Below are 20,417 nucleotides of genomic sequence, written 5' to 3' on the forward strand. Positions count from 1 at the left end.
AGTCTGCCTGGCGAGTGCTGGGAAGAGCCAGGTAGAGCTGCCAGGCCTAGCCTGCAGCAGCAGCCTGCTGTCGTCCCATGTGCAGATTTGGGAGCCTGCACCCAACTGGGAAGAGCCCAGCACAGTCCACCAGCCTGCAGCCCCCACAGGGGTGCGTAGCAGCAAGAACCATGCCCTCCTGCCCTGGGCCCTGCACCCACTCACAGTTCCCACCGCCTTGCTGCCTACTGCAGTCCAGGGAGCTGCCAACAGACTGTGCTGCACCCCTCCCCTAGTCCCAGCCTTACTCTCTCCCTCCCTCACCACCATATCCCTATCTGTTCCACTGTAAACTGGGTTCACTTTATGCTAATTTGATTTATGCACTGTTCTCCAGGAATGCATGTACTGCATAAATCAAGAGAAATCTGTACTAAAAACGCTCTATATGAACATTTTTCCAATGGGAACAGAGGTTTTGGGGGTTTTGCTTTCTACAGTCCATCTGTTGAAACACTGATATTTTTCCATCCTTGGAAGAATAGACTATATCTATATAATCTATATATCTATCTATATCCATAGACTGTATCTAATAAACTTTAGTTAAAGCACCCCTGCTGCCATTTTTCAGCATGGAGACACTGATGGATGTCATGCTCCAGGCACTTTAATTAGAGCATCTCTCAGAACAGCTCTAATTAAAGCACTGCCCACCCATGCCCTGCCAACTCCCAGAGCACACATATAAACACCCATAATGATCAGCAGGGATCCTGGCTTTCTCTGTTTAAAAAAAAAAAAAACAAACAAACAACACACATTTTTATTTAAAAGAAAGAAAGAAAAAAAGCACAAAATCTCTGATTAAAAAACCCTAAATTTGCATTTTTCTGTGATTAAAATGAAATGCCATGAGAGAGGTGTTCCATTTTAATCACAGAAAAATGCACATTTGGGGGTACACACACACACAGCACCCCCTGCCTGATCACCCTCCTCCTGCTCCCCACAACCCCTCACAGGCTGAAACTTCGCCAGCCTGCAAGTGGAAACCCACCTTTTCCTGCATTTTTCTCCTTTAAAGGAAACAATCCAGGCTTTTTGTCCTTAAAATGTACATCCAGGTTTTTCTCCGTATTTTACCATGGATTTTACCTTGTTTTTCAGTGGAGAATGGAAAACCTGGATCCCTGCTGATCACAATCTCCTGATTTCTAATGAGAATACTACTTAATGTGGTAGCTAACCTTTTTGGCAGGCAAACCACAAATTAAGCCCTGTATTCTCCCTAAGTCCCATTTTGTTCCCCTTCCCCACCTACCACTGTGCTCTCCTACATTCACTGCCCTGCCAGAACTGTTGACCTGCTTTCTACTCACTGCCCTATTTGCCACTGTGCTGCCTGCCCTCTCTCTGATCTGCCATGTGTCACACACAGAGGCTGCCCATGCCATCTGTGGCATATGTTTTGTGGGTTGGGCACCCCTGATTTAAGGACTCACTGATCCTTGTGTTTCCCAAGCAAAGTCAAGAAGAGGGACTGGTTTCTCTCCATTTCCTCTCTCCAAGAAATGAAAACATGCTACTGTCATAAAAAAAAACTGTGTTAACATTAAGATGCTGGCTTGCTTTCTATTAATACTAAGTGACACAAGTAGTTGTATTTCTGATAGTGCTCCTTTGCACTCCAAGAATGAGGGACATATTCAGTATTGCCAACCTGAAGTGTTCAAAAAGCATGATTTTTAAACCAATGATCATTTGGATTACTTTTATCTCCCTTGGTTTCTAAACCTTTAGAGTTCACTCTTACAATTTTTTCTCTGCATTCATGAATGATAGAAACTCAAAAAAAACCCTGAAGTTGAGAATATTACATAGCTGTAAAAGACTCCGGGGTCTTTGAGAAAATACCTAGTATCACGAGAGTTGCAATAAAATCGTATCAGCTGCATGTGCAGATATGAAAACCTTGAAAGTACTGGTCTACTCTGAAAAATAAACAAACAGTGGTTCTTTCTTATTCAGTACATCTGTCCTCCATATGTGTTAGTCGTATCTCATGAATTGGATGAGTATAACATGGCAGAATGTGACTTGCAAGACTATTAGTACTAGTGATAACTGAGGAGGAAGAAAGATCCCAGCTTGTCTCTCAGACTCCCAGTTGAATTTACAGGACTGGCAGTTAGGAAATAAATTGAACTGGAAGCTAATTATAATGGATATGAGATTTCCGTGCTGTAAAAATATGGCACGCTGCATTTACACAAAATCAAAATTATGTTTCCCCTACCAAACAATTCTTTCCCCCCAGACAACATGGAGGAGGGGGAGCCTTGTCTTAGATTCAAGTACCTGGGTGACGCAGGCAGTGGTTCTGCTCCAACTGTGGCCACAAACTCGGGGTCGGAGCCACAACTGAGCCACTGCCTGCCCAAGGCTGAGGTGGCTTGTGCAGTGGAGGAGGGAGTATACAGCACAGCAAGCGTAGGGGAGGCTGCACCAGCTGCCTCACACCCAGCTTGCCCTATACCTCCTAAACAGCCTGCCTTCCCCCACACCTGCCTTAGCTTGTGCTCCTGCTCCAGTCCCAGCCTGAGCCCTGGGAGCCTTGACCCAACCTGAAGTTGCTGCCCCTTCTTATCCCTGGCCAGGCAAGGTGAGTCTAAGGTGGAGCCACCACTGCTGTTGATTGTCTTGGAGCTGCAGCAAAGCAAAGCAGAAGAGAGCAGAAGAAGGCCAGTAACAAGGGGTGGGTGTACACAGTGGGGTGGCAGGCAACAGGCGTTGCGGGGAAAAGGTGGCAGGGGTCAGACACAGGCATAGGTGGCAAGTGGAGGGGAAGAAGAAGCTGGAAGGGCAGGCACAGGGATGGGTGGCAAGGGCAGCAGGTGGGAGCAGGGGGTAGAAGGGCATGGTTGTGGTACAAGCACATGGGGTGTGAGGGACTGGGGGGCACAAAGTGGAAGGGCAGCTACCAGGGGGCAGAAGGAGGGGTGGTGGCAGGGGTCAGGCAAAGGTACAGGGGGAAAGGAACTGGAGCAGGCAGGAAGGGAAAGGGGTGGGTTTGGCCCCTCACTCCCCACCATTGCTTTCCCTACCACAGGTGTCTGGGGACAAATCAAAAAACAGTCTTCACTAATCAAATTACATCCATGGGAAAGTGTAAATTTGTTATTTTATAATATATATATTTATTATAAGAAATGGGGAATCTTCCATGGACAGAATGTAAATATGGCAGGGCGGCGGGATGTCTTATATTCAGAGGCATCCTGGATTCGGGTAAATACAGTATTTTAGAATCACCTCAGAGTACATGTGCGCTAAGATTCCTACATCCATCTCTTTTTCATGGTTTTAAACAATCTTCAAAATAAAAGCAACACGAGTTTAATATCCAATAAGTGATTTACAAGATAACTTAGGAAAAATATATATTACAGCTACAAGGTAAGAACATAATTTAAGAATACATTAGAATTCAAGCAAGACTCATATGCTACAGTGCTAAGTAATTTAGAAAATCCTAAAATACCTGGGTGTATTCCAGCGATTGCCAGAGTGAAGCAGCAATCTCAGGAGATTTTCCAAAGGCAGTGAGAGTCTCTAATAACTCTGCTTTCAAAATGGGAGGGATGCTACATTGCAGAAGTCCCAAAATGACTACTACAGGGGTCCACTGGGGGTGCTCACAAAGGGCCAAACGAGCATTCTCACTCTGTACATCAAACAGAAAAAGAAAAGAAAAAAATATATATGCTGGTTATTACTGTTGCTTGGAAAAGCCTATTTTGCATAATCTACTTTGTATGACTTAGCAATGGCAACAGCTGCTTATTAGCTGAATGCACTGAAGAACTAGGGAAAATGGAGTATCACTCTAATGCAAGCACTACTTAAAAATAAAAGAGCCAGCTGAATTTGACCCATGAATCATCTGAGGCAAATGTCTCCGCTACTGAATTGCATACAAACAAAGATCTACACACCAATTCAAATCATTTTTGCAAGACGAGATATAGCAATGGATTAGCAGAACAGGAGAAATAAAAGTATTACTTACCCACTTTACTATAGTAGTTGTGAGCTGTAAAAATGCAATCAGTCCATCTTGCTCCTTCTGGGTGATGCCTCGCAGGGGGAGATGACGGTATTGAACACTGTCTGCACTTGGCAAGTCTTTCCTTAAGTGCTCATGATACAGCATCAAGGAGTGGAAAAAATGCTCCCAAGACACAGGGCTCCCACCTGCTCCTTGGATGTTTTCAGCTAGAAAAATATCAAATTGATTATTAAAAACTTTTGCCCTTTTGCATGTGGCAACAGAGGTAAACTTTAAAGGAAAAATCTAACTGCCACTCAGCCCAGCATTCTGGAAATTCAAGTATCAAGAAATCATCTTTCGGTGGATAGGGTGACCAAATGGCCCAGATTGGCCAGGACAGTCCCAAATTTTATAGGCTTCCTCAGCACCCCAAATGTTGGAGAACACGTAAGCAAAAGTCCTGGATTGGGCTGTCCTGCCTAGCTCCACTCCTAGGAGCTGTAGGGTGGAGTGTGCGAGTGTCTGCACGTGTGTGGCAGTGAACAGAGCTGGAGCAGCTATCAGGACTCACTGGGAAGCAGGGTGCCTTTGTCCCTGGAGCTAAGGGGGTGCAGGCTAGAGCTGGGGCCAGTATGCTACCTGGGCTGGGGGCCCTGCATGAATGAGCTCCATCTGCCCCATTCTGGCTCACAGTTCTGGCCCCACTGCATCACCTGCAGCCGCATCCTGGCTGTGCACCTCAGGGCCAGGCCAAACTCATTACAGGCCCCACGCAAAGAGCCCAGCGTGGCCCAGCAGTACCCTGCCCTAACCAGGGAGCGGGGTGTGAAGCCAGAGCTGGCTGAACCTGCCCAGCCTGGAGGGGGCAGAGCCAGAATGTGGCTGCAGGTGGCAGCACTGGGCCAGATGAGTCAAACAGAGCCCATGCAACACCCACAGCCCAGTCTGCATCCTGTCCCTGATGAGAAAAGGCACCACGCTCTCCAGTGCATCCCAGCCCCAGCCTGCAGCCCCTGCTCCAGTGACAAAGGCACCACACTCCTGATATCTATTCCAGCCCTGCCCGCTGCCACACAGTGTCCCAGCGCACGTGTGCACATGCCTGTGTGTGTGCATGCGCACACATCCCAAACCCAGTTTTCCCTAAAATAATTATAGTCGTACTAACTATGGATAAAATGTTATTCATTCTTTTTGATAATGCCCACAATGTCCTAAGTGCTTTAAAAGCATTCAAAAAGTGAAGTCACTTGCTCTAAGAAAACGGAAAAAAAAGATAGGAGTCTGCTACACCTAAAAAACTAGTCTTTCCCTCTGTTTCCAAACTTACCACCCTATATTCTACAATGGAATGCCAGATTTGAGAAAGTGATTGCAGCATTCAAAATCAAAATAAAACCAGAGAAGAAAATAAAGTTCACTAAGCTGTGTGCTCAGTTTTGCTCTTTTCTTTCATAGCTATGGCATTATTGATATGATAAGCAAGTAAAAACTAAGTTTCTTGTGCTATGAATCAAAACTTGTTTACATTTTAAGCATTACAATACTAATCAAGTAGTATTTTTGACCTGACAACATAGTATGAAAGCACAGCAGACATTAGTGTCATATATTGGGCTCCTATATCACTATGTCAAATAATCTACATTGCCAGTATTTATTAAGAAGAGAGCCTTTGTCATGTTATACTCAGTATAACACAACACCTGTTTATCTTACAAGTATAGCTCGTTTAAACATGTTACAAGAGTGAATTAACTCAAACTTCAATTTACATAACTTAATTAGTATTTTAAGGCAGGATACATTTCAAAGTGAAGTCCTGAGTTTCATCCATGATTGCATGGTTAACAGTAACTAACCAAGTATTAAACCACAATAAATCTCACACCGAACTCTACTGGCTACCTTGTAGAGCAGGGGAAGGTAATTATTTCAGGTGGAGGACCGCTTACCGAGTTTTGGCAAGCTGTCAAGGGCTGCACGGGTAGCCCTGCCCCTTGACAGATGCCTCGCCCCCTGGTCACCATCTTGGGACCAGAGTCCCGCCTGCCACCCCCCAACCTTTGTCAGCAGCTGCCCCTCCCTTTGCCCCCAGAAATACGCCTTTCAGCAAGGGGTTTTGCCATCTCAGAACCAGAAAAACACCAAATTATATTCTAAAAATCAAATATCTACAATATTCATTAATTTGATTTTAAAAAATACATGTAAATCAGGAAAAAGTGTTTGTGTAGTGTACATAGAGGTGATTGCACAATAGATTAAATTAAGTCTTACTCTTGTATACTGCGGGTGCGGAGAGGTGTGTGGGTGTGGATAGGTGTGTGGATATGGTAGTCTGCATGTTTGGCAGTGCAAGGGGGGGTGCATGTATATGGTGAGGGGTGCTTGTGGGACTCACCCTACAAACACACACATGCTCTCCCTCTCCCTCCCTCATTGCACACACACTGTGCTTTGCTCACCACACATACAAACACACACACACGCTCAGTCTGTGTGCTTTGCTCACTACACAACAGGGGTGGGCAATTATTTCAGGCGAAGAGCCACTTATTGAGTTCTGGCAAGCCATTGAGGACCGCATCACAGGCAGCCAGGGGCAGATAAATATTAATTTTCTAAATTTTTAGGGGTCCTGCGGGCTGGATAGAATGGCCTGGTGGGCCACATCCAGCCTGCCGGCTGCTTTTTGCCCAGCCTTGTTGTAGAGAAGGAGAGTTGGGAGGTGAGGCCTACTGTCAGACCCCTTTCTTACCGTGACTGCTGCCATTGACCTTCAGCAAACTGAAGCAGTAATGAGCACATTGGGGCCCACTGGCCAATCCCCAAAGCATTTTCAAATATGGGATATAAATTGTGGGGGGAAGTAGGTCTCCCATTTGTCTAACAAACTTTGATAAGACAACCTGGAACAAAAAAAAGTGATCGTTTATAAACAAACACCTATATTGGGGTGATATCAACTAGACACCACCATCAGAAGAAACCATCTGGTTACTCCAAAATAATATACTTGTGAACTCTCTTTTCAGTTTCATTGAATATAAATTTCATGTTTTGAACAGGAAAGAGATAAAACAAGATAGCTCAAGTTATTGCAAAGGAATAAATATTAAACAATACAGACACATGTAATAACTTTTCATTATATTACCTGTCTTGATTCCATGAGAGGAAAATGTAATATGTCTTTAAAAATAAATCTAATCCAGGAACACAGGCTTTAAATAACTGTGTTACTATTGCATGATGTGACTACAGCACAGAATTATTGTTGTTTCTATGTCTTAACCTTTCTTGCCTTAATATATCTGAATTGCTATTAAGTCTAATATTGCACTCTGTCTTTCCTGGGTTCTTATTTTTTCAATAAGTATAGTATCCTTGTATTTTTTTTTTTTATATGTAGGATGCCAATACATACTCTCAACCATAAATGCATCCTAACATTTTTCTTCCCAGGGTATATCAATAGCACACTTCAAGATTATCAGATGCTATAACAGATGCTATTGCAGAAATGCAAATATCATTATTATTAGCATTTAACTGGGCAACTGTAGCTTCTTGTATCAACATTTTAAATTAAGCACTCAAGCATAACAAGAATTCTGAAACATTAGATTCTTCCCTATTAATGCCAATGACAACTATGGGGACAATCCACAACTCAAGACAACTGGAGATGGCTCTCTTGGTATTAAGTCAATAGCAGCTATTTAATACAGATTGGTAGCAATGGGACAGTAGCTCAGAAACAAATAACAGGTCCTTAAGACCATATAAGAGTAGCTCTGGTAATTCCACTAGAACACTTGAGCATTTCCTACATCCCAGGAAAGACTACTGCTGCTTTTAAAAGCATGAAAGGACAATGACACACAAATGAGACAACTAAAACAAGATTTTTCCCTCAAAACTTGAAAAAGGCAGTAGAATTCGGCTAACTTGACGCTGAGGAGGTCGCTGATGGGCTACTCCAAGATAAGACCCCATGATGGTGGAGCTCTGGAGAGGCTCTGAAGGACACCAGTATTCAAGGGCAAGCTCCAGATTAAATGGATCCTTCCGATACAGCTCAGCAATCTAAGGGAAAGAAAAATGAGTTTCTGAAGAGAAAAATACCAATGCGAATAAAAGGCAAAGACAATAATTATCAGAGAGCATGTTCTACACAACCCTGAAAACCCAAAAAGATTAAGTCATCTCATAGTTAATACTTCATGATTTAAAACTCCATTCCTGAAAATGGCAGTTTCTTAACAATCCACAGCCACAGTATCACTAAAATTGAAATATACTAGTCTCTTAAATATTTAAGTTTTAATGATATTCCCCCTCTGTCTATTATCTGTAAAACGTGCTACAAACAGACCCATGTTTCATCCTAAATTAGCATTTGGGTATCTGTGCAATGATCTTAGAATAAACAACTTAGCGTGAGGATTAGAAGCTTTTAATTGATCTCTAAATAAAGGAATTTTCAAAATAATTTTTACTACAAATTCTTCATGTTAAGGGTTCATTACGGCTATAGAGAGAGGATTTTCACGTTTCCTATAATTGTAGAATATATGTCATTGTAAAAGGTATCTAGGAACTTTAAGCATCATAGTTAAGTAAAGGTAAAAAAATAGCACAATATTTACATATTGAAAAGAATGAACTGATTTTGATTAGGGTAGGAAATGTCAGGTCAGCAAATTCACACCACTACAAAGTAGTTAATGAAAATTTTTACATCTAATTAAACCAAAAAAAATGAAGATTTCCACTTCTAATGGAAAATAGTTAAGGCATGATAAACATTATACTACATTATTCAAAGATTTTTTTCTATTAAAATGTCTTAAATGTTTACAACAGAAAAAGCCCAAAATACTTCTTTTGTGCCAAAGTAATTAAAAAAGAGAGCTCACTAAAAGCATTAGATGTTCCAGATCCCGCCGGAGGGAAATAGGTGGTTCATTACCCATCTGCACACTCATATGGATCATACGAGCATCTTCATCTGCACGATTTCTTAGCTGTTTCACCTACACAATTTATGAGGTAAAGAAGAATGAGAATCTATTTTAGCCAACAATGAAAGAGCTATCCAAAAATCCTATTAAAAAATAAAAATAGCAATATAAAAATAAGTTTTATAAAACTTATTTAAAATAGTCTTAATAAACTGCTAATGTTGTAATAAATGGTGAAATTCACTGCCAGGTTATGGAATTATTTAATGTTGCATTTGTTTGTTCTCTTATTGTCCAATAGTGGGAAAAATGAAGTTTCAGTATAAATCAATGAGAAATAATTGAGGTGTTTGTCCATTTGGATCCTTCCTTCCCTCCTACTGTGGATCCCTGTATTAGCAGAGGACTTGAGGAACAATTAGGTTTCCTCCACCTTTTATACCCTAAGGCAGTGGTTGGCAACCTAGAATCCTCAGACCAGACCCATCCCATCACGTGACTGCATCCAGTTGTAACCAGTGGGTGAGCAAAGGGGCACCCTCCACCTGTGTGCCCCACTTTGCCACCCTGCTACAGTTTTTCTGTAGTGCTGCTTGCCTCCTATGCCCTGCTATCTCTCTCATGTGCAAGGCCCCTCGCTACCAACTACCTTCACCCTTCCACCTACCAGGCACAATGAACAGCCACCCATGGGCAGGCAGAGCAGGTAGAAGGCAGCTGGGAGCAGGAGCCAGAGCCTCACACGCTGGGGTAGAAGCCACCAACCCTCCCAGAGCGGTGTGGCAGGAGCAGGAGCCGTAGCTGGAAGTAAGGGGAGCAGAACAGCCATGTGGGGACCCATGGGGGGTTGGGGCGGGGAGGGAGGAAGGGTGCTGACCCAGCCTGTGACAGCTCGTCAAAACCACCCATGTGGTCCTTGTGCCCAAATACTTGCCCACCCCTGAAGAGTGGACAGCGCAAGACGAAGCAGGATGTAAAGGTGGTCCCAAAAGACAATGCTAGCCAGAAGAATCTGATCTTTCTTGTACACAATACATGAATCCCACTATTAGCACACATATAGACCGATGGTCCAAGAATAATTTTACATAGCCAATATTCAAAGAAATATTTAATCACTTTCTTTCTCTCAAGACCCTCAAAATCAGCAACAAGCGTCTACTCCAACTCCATTTTCCAATTACTTCAGTATGCTTTGAAACAGACACAAAATTTACTTCATTATTTGTAATGCTACATATTTCTGTACCAAAATAAAAAAAAGATTTAATTAAACTGGGGATTGGCAACCTACTACTCATAGCCCAGATCCAACACAGAGATGCTACTAACCCCTGAATTAGACCATCATCCCCATGGATGTGCAGTGGAAACAGAGGAAGCAGTATGGAATGACCTCTTGCATATGGAATTGAAAACTGCAATATTTCTCAAGGAACACTTATACTGAACAGCAACAAAAGTTGTCTCTGTCTTTCGGACCTGGTGATTATATATCAGTCTTGGTGCCAGAAAAAACTATTTGAATCAATTAAAAGTGCCTCGATGAATGCACTATGTCAGGGAGACACAGGAAAGGAGAGAGGGAAACACACCACAGCTACTATATGTAATGGAAAACTGTTTTTCACTACTCTCCTAGAATTGTCTGAGTATGTCAACAAATTATTGGATAAATGAAAAACAGCTTTAAGTATTTATTTTGAATTTCAACAAGCCTTTGTTGTTAACAGACTCCTTCACAAGAAGCAAACAAATCACTGGATGAGAAAGTTTTAGCATGGATTAAGCAGAGGCTGAGGGGAAAAAAAGCAAAAGACCGGAAACAAGAATCAATTCTCAGGATGCTAAACAGTAAACAGATGTGCTGAAAAAGTTTGAAAGACTGCTGGTCTGTAATTTATTAATGACCTGGAAAAAAGGTTAAGAGCTGCAAAATATCAAAACTTGAAAATGAAATGAAGTCAAGACTAAAGGAGACTAAAGAAACTAAGGAACCTAATCAAAGCTAGATGACATTTCAGTCCAGCAGTGATGTAATTCAGCGTTGACAAGTGAATGTAACCCACACAGGGGTGGCCAACGCACGGCACAAGTGCCACAAGTAGCAAGGACAGCCTTTACGTGTGGCACACAACAGATAAGGGAGGAAGCAGAAAACACAGCGACAGATAGTGCAGATAGCACAGCAGCAGACTGCACAGGGGAAGGAGATTAGTGATACTTGGGGAGGGTGCAGTGCTTACCTTGGGGCATGTCTACCAAAAAAGGCTGGCCCCTGCTGCTGTACAATATCTGAATTATGAAAATATATTTTGAGATTCTAAATTAACTGCATCTACTCAGGAAAAAACCACATCATCATGGACAACTCAATGAAGACTACCCTTCGTGCACCAGCAATCAAAGTACACCAATGTAAAGATATTCACTAATAAGGCAGTAAAAAAGTAATGCCAAAATTACTATTTTTATAGATAGATCAATAGACATAACCCTGAATAAACACCTTATTCACTTCTAGTCACTCTAATTCAAGAAAGGATACAATGGAACTAACAGTACAGAGATAAGTGGAAAAAATGACAGACAACGACATTTTTCTTGTGAAAAGAGATCACAAAGTCTGTCTGTATTTATTGTAAAGAGAAGGCAGTAAAATGAAGTATACAAAACAGAAGGCAGAAGTGCCCATAACAATGAATGGGCATGCATCGGGGAAAACTGGGCATTTTTATTTACCTATCCAAAATACAAACAACAGCCAATGACACTTAAAAGACAAAAAATTTACAATTTAAAGCTTGTTTTATGCATAATTATTCCATGAACCTCACTATCACAATATTTTGAAAGAGAGCATCAAAAGTTATGTAGTGTAATTACAGGTAGTCTCTTATGCTTCAGGGCCTAAGCCAACCACAAACTAACAGAATTTGGAAAGAAAATATATTTTACAGGCAACTATTTCACCACAAACAGAAAAAGAAATAGCATAATTGATGGGCAGACCTGCTTTCCAATCCTGGATAGCAAATTCTGTTCCTAAAGAATTCTAGTCAAAACCAAAATATTCCAGTGAAAAGCTTTAATTTTGACAAATCAGCAACTAATTAACAAAAAGTCCTGCCCACTTCTAAATAAAAGTCATTACTACAATGCAAGTGTTCAAAGACCTACCTGAAATAAGTCCAGCTCCTAATGAACACATTATCTACATTATAGAAATAGCCTTTGCTGACAGCCTTCGTAGAAAGGCCACAGCCTGTTACAGTACATTATTTTCCTACAGCGATGTTAAACTCATCCAACCACATGAGCCAGATAAGGGACACCGAGCTGGTCTGAGAGCCAGAATGAGATTGAACCCCCTGTGCAATGCCCAAGGCACCCAGTCTAGCTCATGTGCTACACACAACATGTGCTGGCCTCACACAGGGCCAGCATGGGACATGCACTGCCCACAGCACACAGGCTGGACCCAGTGCTTCAGGTGACAAAGGGAGCTGGGTCCAGGGTGCAGGAGGCATATAGCACCCTGCTGGACAGGCCCTATGCACTGTGTCCAGGGAGTCTGAACCTGCTGTGCCATGTGCAATGCCAGGTCTCCAGAGTGCCTATGCACAGTTAGCTTTGGGGCTAACAGGCGCACACATGGTAAGTTGGACTACCTGCTTGTGCTGAACACAGCACAGGGGGCCACTACAGGACATGCACTGCATATGATGCCCTGCCGGACTGGCTCTCTGGGCTAGCTCCGACACAGCTCAATCCAGACCAGTCCCAGAGCCAGAATGCAGGTCCAATCCAGAGGGTCACTGCATGCAGCCCTCATTCCAGACCAACCTGTGCTGTGTGCAGGGTCCAGTCCATACACTGCACACAGGGACAGAGACAGGGTCAGCATGTGCAGTCAGTCCAGAGACCCACAGGCCAGATCACACAGCTCCAGGGGTCGTATGTTTGACACCCCTGCCTTACTATAACTCCATGTAGTTGCTACAGAACAAGACTGAAGCATGCTGATGAGGCTATGGAAACAAAAGATGCTTGCTGATATTATTAGAGCCAAGCCTGGACTATGGGTCAGGAAAAGGATTTAAATGCTAAGCTATTTAACACAAAAATATTTTTAAGCAGAGTAGCACTTAGTTAAACAGTCTACATTATCCTTATGTGCCCTCAGAAATATTCTTAAGGCTTTAAGGAGGGTTTTCTTTCCAGACATTATTTTCATTTTGCCAACCTAAGATGAAGAAAAGGATAGATCCAAACCACACACAGGAAGACTTCAATCATCATTTGGCAACTCAAACCAAAATGCACAGCTTGATGCAGTGAAAGTCACAAAATAATGCCTTCACCAATTAAATGAAAATCCTGCACTTTGCCCAGAGCTCCGCCTTGCAATACATAGCTACAAGTTCTTATACAAATGAAACAGCTCAGACTGTTTCGTGTATATCACTTTTCACTTGTGCAACAGGAGCATTACTGTTTCTGGTCATTCAGAATATTGTTACAGGGACAACATTCTACTACAGGAAAGGATAGCACCCCAGAAGTCTGTAATTAGGAAAAAATGTAAAAACCTACAGAGACAGCACGGTTGTAGCACTGATCCTTTCTCAGTCACAAGTCTCCAACTGTGCTATTATACCTTAAAAAGCAGTAACATTCAGTAAAATCATAAATATTAACAAACATAGTTTGTTTTTTTAAATGTCATTATACTTTCCAAGTTGGATTTTTAATCAATCTATTTTGGAAAACTAAGCTCTAAACTGTGTTCATTTCAAACAGTTGCAAGTTTTCTGAGTCCTAGCATTTCAAGAGTATGGTGTTAGATGCCTTAGAACACACTCTAAGTTTTATAAAATTGTTATATAGTTCTGAATATGAAATCTGGATTGCATGCACAAAATTCTCATTAACTGTCCATCCAACACACATGCAACTTACTTTCATTGGCATGAGGGCAAGGAAGTCTGTGACAAGGTTATGAATTTTGCGAATGTAAAATTCTTCCTGATAGAAATTTTCAGATCCCACAACTGATTCAGTAAGGAAGAGGAAGACATTATCAGCAATAGCTAGCTCTGCCATTGCCTCGTCTGCCTCAGTGAATTCTGCAAGAGCTATAGAGAGAATTAAGGAGAGAGATTATAATTATCTGTTACCAAAAAACCCAACAAACATATGGTTCAAGTTTCTGGCTCATCAACCAACTTAAACCACTTAAGTCTTTCTGATGTACAAAAGTGTCGACACCAACAGTGATGCAAATATTGAGGCACATTCCAAAATATAACCCACTGAACAATTCACTGCACAACACTGGTGTGACCAAATCTCATTATACTGTTGGGTCCCATTAATTAGTAATTAAAATGATCTTTTAATTAAAACTTCACAATATCAAGATCTTTTGTTTTAACATCAAAGGAAAGCTATTCTAGAACAGATTCAGTTCTGACCCACTGCAGAATCTGGAAACTTCAAACTACGAAATACATTGAGTTAAATATTTCTCATGAAACGCTCTGTATTCCATAACTAGCTATAGTGGAATTGATGCTTAAACTCACTACAGGTTTCCCTCAATTTATGCGGGTTCCATATATGCGAATACACTCTTATACGATCACCCTTTTTCTACCCAAAATTCCTTATATGCGAAATAAATTCACTCAGGCAATCGAGGCTCCGCTTGTCCCCACTCGCCCCAGACCATGGGCTGCACTGTTCCGTGGTGCAGGCAGGTGGCGTCAGCTGTTCTCGGGTCTGCTGCAGCAGGTAAGGGGATGAGCAGGAGAAGCAGAGGCCTCAGACTGCAACAGGCAGCAAGACAGCAGAACTGTGAGTGGGTGTGGGACACAGGACTGGGGGGTCCGGCTCCTGCTTCTACATGCCCCCCCAGGGAGGATTGCCGGCTGGGGGGTTGTGTCAGACTCTTCCCAGGGTGGTGTGGGCCCCCAAATCTTCATGCAGGAGAAGAGCAGGCTGCCACTGCAGGCTAGGGCTGGCGGCGCCTCCAGGCTCTCTCCAGCACTCAGCGGGCATGTTGAGGGGGCTACAATGATTTTTGGGGTGGCAGCAGCCCCCTCCCAGGGCCACTACTGCAACCCCCAGCCTTGCTTGCAGGAATAAAGTGGCAGCACCGGGAAGGGACTGCTGGCACCCCAAAATTTGCCACTGCACCCCCAACCTGCTTGCTAAATGCCAGGGAGAGCCTGGTAGCATCACCTGCCCCAGCCTGCAGCGGCAGTCTGCTGTTGTCCCACACAAACATCCAGGGACCCACATCCCCCCGGGAAGAGCCCGACAGAGCCCCCAAGCCGCCAACCCTCCCAGGGGGTATGTAGAAGCAAGAGCCATGCTCCCCTGTCCTGGGCCACTCACCCACTCACAGTTCCTGCCACTATGCTGCCTGCTGCAGCCCCCAGAGCTGCCAACAGGCTACACTGCACCCCTTCCCTAGTACCAGCCTCACTCCTCCCTTCCTTACTGCCATGGGAATGTATCCCTATTTGTTCCATTATAAAGTGGGTTTGCTTTATGCAAATTCAATTTATATGCTGCTCTCTGGGAACGCACGTACCGCATAAAACGAGGGAAACCTGTGGTGCAAAAGATCAAGGGTGCACCAATAAAGGTTTTTTGGGCCGATACCACTGGCCAATTATTAAAGAGCCATATCAGCTGATAAAGATCTGATAGCCAATACGCAGGCCCGGAAGTCTGGAGAGCAGCATCCAGCTGGTAAATCTGTTGGAAAGAAGAGATAGGGAGCAGGGAAGGGGAATGGAAGAGGGGCACAGATCAAGGTCCCTGTGATGAAGGGAGAAAATGGGGTTGGGGCAGGCGATGCACAGTTGTAGTGGGATGGGATAGAGCCACAACCAGTTTGTCCAAGGGGCATGGGGAGTGGTTCCTGCTGCTGCATGCACCTGCTGGGAAGGCATGGGCGGATGGTGTACCCCCTGGATCTGTGCATGGGGTGAGGGCGGGCTGCTGCTGCAGGCTGGGGCTAGTGCCAGGCTCTTGCCGGCACAGGAGGTCGGGCTGGGGCAGGCAATGGTAGCGTTGGAAGGAAGGGGCTTTGGGGGGGCTACAGCAAATTTTGGTGTGGCTGTAGCCCACTCTGTAGCCCTCCCCCGCCCCCAAGACCCAATGCCACCCAACCTGAGCGCACCTCTGGCCCAACCCCCCTGCCGGTAAGAGCCTGGGGGCCCTCGTTCCACACACAGATCTGGGCAGCAAATACTTTTCATGCCTCCTTTGGGGGTGCATGCAGTGGCAAGAGCCACCTCCCATGGACAAGCCACTTGAGGCTCTGTTCCACACTCTGCCCTGCCTGAGCAGCGCCTGCCCTTGCTCCACTCCCTCCTTTGCTGTGGGGACCTCAATCTGCCTCCCATGCCCCTTCCCCACAACAGACTTACCAGCTGGATACTGCTTTCCACATTGCCAGACTGCACTCCTGGCCCCATGCATGCTGCTGCGCCCCTGCACACAGCATTTATTGGCGACATTATCAGCCACATAAGCCAAAAAAAGCTGATTGCCGACAACGTCAATTTTCCTTTTATCGGCGCTGATTCAATATGGACCAATGTATCAGTACACCTCTACAAAAGATTATGATACAAATCTATTTTTGTTTCTTAAATGAGAGATTTAGGCAATGAAGTAACATTAATGCTCTTAAGATGCAATCTCTCATATATTTTTAGTATCACATTAACTTCCAAGTGAAAGGGAGTTTGCATATTACATATGAAACTGCAAGTGTTTTTAAACTTGTGCACATTTCAAATGATGCAATTCCCAACAGCCAAACTTCAAGTACTGCAGAACAACAGTAACACAACTTTATCATGCAAAAAATAAGTTATTGTAGCATTTACAAATCCTGAAGGCGTGGCTGTAACAAGTCTGCTCCTTTGGATCAATTTACCTGTTACATCAGATAACTGAGATATTCCTCGTAAAGCTAATGCCCATGCTAATCTAACAGTAGCTTGCAGTCCTGGCAGTTTCCACGGCTGAGATTCCTGAAGACGAGTGTGGATTGTTGCTATATACTGTCTTTCCGTTAGCAGAGGCAGCTGGTGCATCAAATCTAGAAAACAAATGAATCATCATTTTTTCCATTAAAATAAATAGCTAGTATTCTTAGCTTAGATACACTTTTATCACAAATAAATCTTTCTTCATCATCTATTAAAAGTTAAAAATTAACTTTTTGTACCTTTTTTAACTGATCAGTTGATTCTCTCAAATGGCCTGAAGGCTAAATAATCTATTGTATGCATCTATTTAAATAGGCTTTATTCAAATCAAAATATTCCTTCATATAAAAGCATCCGGTACAGGCTCTGAATTCATGTACGAAGCTGTGTATCAAAGTAACAAAATCAACCTAAAAACTTCCAAAACTTCCCCTTCCAAAACCAAGAGCTTCACCCTCTTAAACACTAACTTTTGTTAGTGACCTTACAACAAGATCTTAAAATTATCAAATTCAGACTCAATCAGCCTAAAAGGGAAGAAAATTCCATAGCAAGGGAACTAACCAATTCCTATGGATCATATTCAACTGAGAAACAAACACTGTTCTCAGACTCCTCATTTTAAAAAAAAAAAGAGCATCTCATTACACACTGAAATAACAGCATGAATCTGCAATTACTCACTCCCTTGCATCTCCTTTATTAAAAAAGGAAATTCTATGCAGTTGTTGTATGTACTGAACTGAAATTAATAACTGAAATGAACAAGTCAATATAACTATTCATCAACTGGGCAATTTCCTCTATAAATATAAGAATACATACATGCAAAAAGACTAAAGTATATGTAGTTCTTTGTTGCCAATAGCATTACAAACAAACATTTTAAGCCTCATCACCCTGTCAGAATTACTCTCAGCCCCATGTTACACGAGGAAATGAAGTCACAAATAATTTAAGTGAATTAGGGAGAAGAACTACTGTAAAGAGCAAGAATTAAAACTGAAGAGATCTTGGCTATAAGTACTCTATTCACTTTTCATTTGAACTTACATAACAAACCAGAGTTTTATCTCTACTACTAAGCACTGTACCTCAGGTAGTCTTAAGGCTAACATTCATCTCACTGAAGTACTTTCATTATTCTAAGAAATATCCTGCTTGCTATGTGTACTCCAGAAATGTATATGACTTACTGTAGTAAATTATGATAAGTACTCACTTTAAGTATCACCAGCAGTAAATTTGGTTAAATAGTAAAGTACCATTATCCATACTTTAAAATCCCCAGAAAAGCACCACCCTTACCTTCTTGATCCTCTGTGCCTTGTTCTAGAAAACTGACATCAAAGCAGTAAAGGAGAGCCATGAGAAGAGATAAGTTAACACTGTCCAGTGAGCCATCAGCTTCAACCGTCACTTTCTCCAGATAACTAATAAGTATGAGAGTATCATCCTTGCTGAGGGGTGACTGGCAGGTCCAGACAAACAGGCTTTCAGCTAATGATAGTCGGCATTCTTTGATGAGGTCAGAAACCTTAAAAAAAAAAAAAATCAAATTTAAATTTTGCACACAATAAAATCAACAATTTTGGCCTGTGTTGATCATTTGGTCAATACAACCAGGACCAACTACACATTGTCATTTTGCATTCAAAATAAATGTATGAAATTGCTGTTTGTTAAAAAAATATAACAGGGGCTCAGGCAGGAGCCCCGTTACTAGGGAAGCCAGGGGGGCAGGTAGCCATACAGAACATCTTACACAGGTGAAGGGAGTTGTTCACCAAGGGAAGATTAGGGTAATTATCCCACCGCAGCTGGTATAAGCCCAGCAGCGAGGGAACACACTTTGCCTTCAGGCACCAGAGGAAGAGTGGACTGTGCTGAAGAGAAACAGAGAGAGAGAGACTGCAATCAACAATCAAGAGAACCTGGGACTGCAGACCTTGAGATGCTGCAGCTGGCAAGTAAGAAGGCGGAGTACTCACCTGGAGGCCCATGGCCAAGACAGGAAACCCAGGGGAGAGCCGGGAGACCAAGGGATCAACACGCCAAGAAGAACCCCAAAGTAAAGGGCTCCAGGGCAGCACACAGGCAGTGAGAGTGGCATGGGGCCCATCTGCGCCACCAGGCAGCCAAGAGTACAGCCAGGTTCCCAGTCAGACACAAGGAGATGGCAGCAGAGATATCTGCCTACTCAACACCGGCAGAGACGTTGGCAATGCACCCCACTAATGAGTTAATTAGTGGGGAATACACAGCCTGGACACAAATAGCTTGAAGCATCCAGGACACTCCCTGGTTTAAAGAGTTCTCTTATCACCTGGGGGTTCCCTTCACTACTAAGTTAATTAGTGAGGCAAAGGTGACTATGTAACTCCTTGTTAAAAATAAAGTCAGTACTGTACAAGTTTACCATCTGGGTGGTCTGTGGTGTTCTCTCGCCCCAAAAGGTAATGCTGAACATTTCTTTCTTCCCATCAAAGTCGTGGAAAGGGAGTTCAGAGGGAAAGAGACAGACCCTGCCGCCTGCCTCACAAAAATACGACTTACTTAATTAGATCAATTTTTCACTTCAATCCCCATTAATGTGAATTACATTTACACATGCATACTAACAAAATAATTATCAAATTCTAAATGTGCATATTTATATGCTCTCCAAAATGTATAGAGCAAGGTATATGACTCTTACCGCACAGACCACACTTCCAACACATATACTACATCTATACTAGTATTCAAAGCCTTGGTAGGATCTCCTCTAAGACTGCTCACAAATTGTACCCCTTCAATTTATTCTAGGAACATACAAACAAACAAAATTGTTTGCTGACTTAAGACATATCATATGACTGCTACTTGCCATAAAACAAATCTGTAATACATTATGAATCAAGCAGTATGAAAACCTACATAAAGACTGTCCAAGCATCTCCATACTAAGGGTATGACTGCAAGTGTCTAATTGTTTTCCAAAATGTTACGTTAGGGTTAAATTCAGTACACCTGCTCTCAAACAGGGTTCTGTTTTGCCTTTTTCCCCCCCCAACAGTTACACCAAAATGTCTCACTTGTTTTTAAACACTTAAAAAGTAAAAACATACATTTTATCTGCTAACAGTTTTTGCAACCCATATTGGAAAATCTTTTACATAAAATGAAGAGGATAAATAAAAACTTTAAATTTGAAAAATACTTCTGACATCAATGATACAGGGTCTCTGAAAGATCCAGTGAAAATTAAATTTAATTCGACTCAATTCTGAGAGATCTTTAAAAACATACTTGAGCACACCCACTATTTTTGTTTAAATAACAAAACTAGCAATCAACCAGTACACAACTTTCGTTGTGCTTACGCTTTTACTAATCAAATGAAAAACATTTCAATGG

General features: G+C 42.6%; 1 protein-coding gene across 1 annotated transcript in view; it reads right to left on the minus strand.

Annotated features, from left to right (window-relative positions):
• The window catches only part of NUP205 (nucleoporin 205), a 95,076-nt gene that overhangs the window by 52,325 nt on the left and 22,334 nt on the right, over positions 1–20,417 (minus strand). Inside the window, exons 6-13 of the mRNA XM_019545142.1 lie at positions 18,327–18,555; positions 16,964–17,128; positions 13,966–14,141; positions 8,959–9,075; positions 7,988–8,125; positions 6,795–6,945; positions 4,052–4,257; positions 3,524–3,706 (exon numbers count right to left, since the gene is read on the minus strand). Coding sequence (XP_019400687.1) covers positions 3,524–3,706; positions 4,052–4,257; positions 6,795–6,945; positions 7,988–8,125; positions 8,959–9,075; positions 13,966–14,141; positions 16,964–17,128; positions 18,327–18,555 — 1,365 coding nt within the window. The remainder of the gene's footprint in view (positions 1–3,523; positions 3,707–4,051; positions 4,258–6,794; positions 6,946–7,987; positions 8,126–8,958; positions 9,076–13,965; positions 14,142–16,963; positions 17,129–18,326; positions 18,556–20,417) is intronic.

The sequence above is a fragment of the Crocodylus porosus genome, unplaced genomic scaffold (genome assembly GCF_001723895.1).
Source record: "Crocodylus porosus isolate Cpor-Errol unplaced genomic scaffold, CroPor_comp1, whole genome shotgun sequence".
NCBI classification, from domain to species: Eukaryota; Metazoa; Chordata; order Crocodylia; family Crocodylidae; genus Crocodylus; species Crocodylus porosus.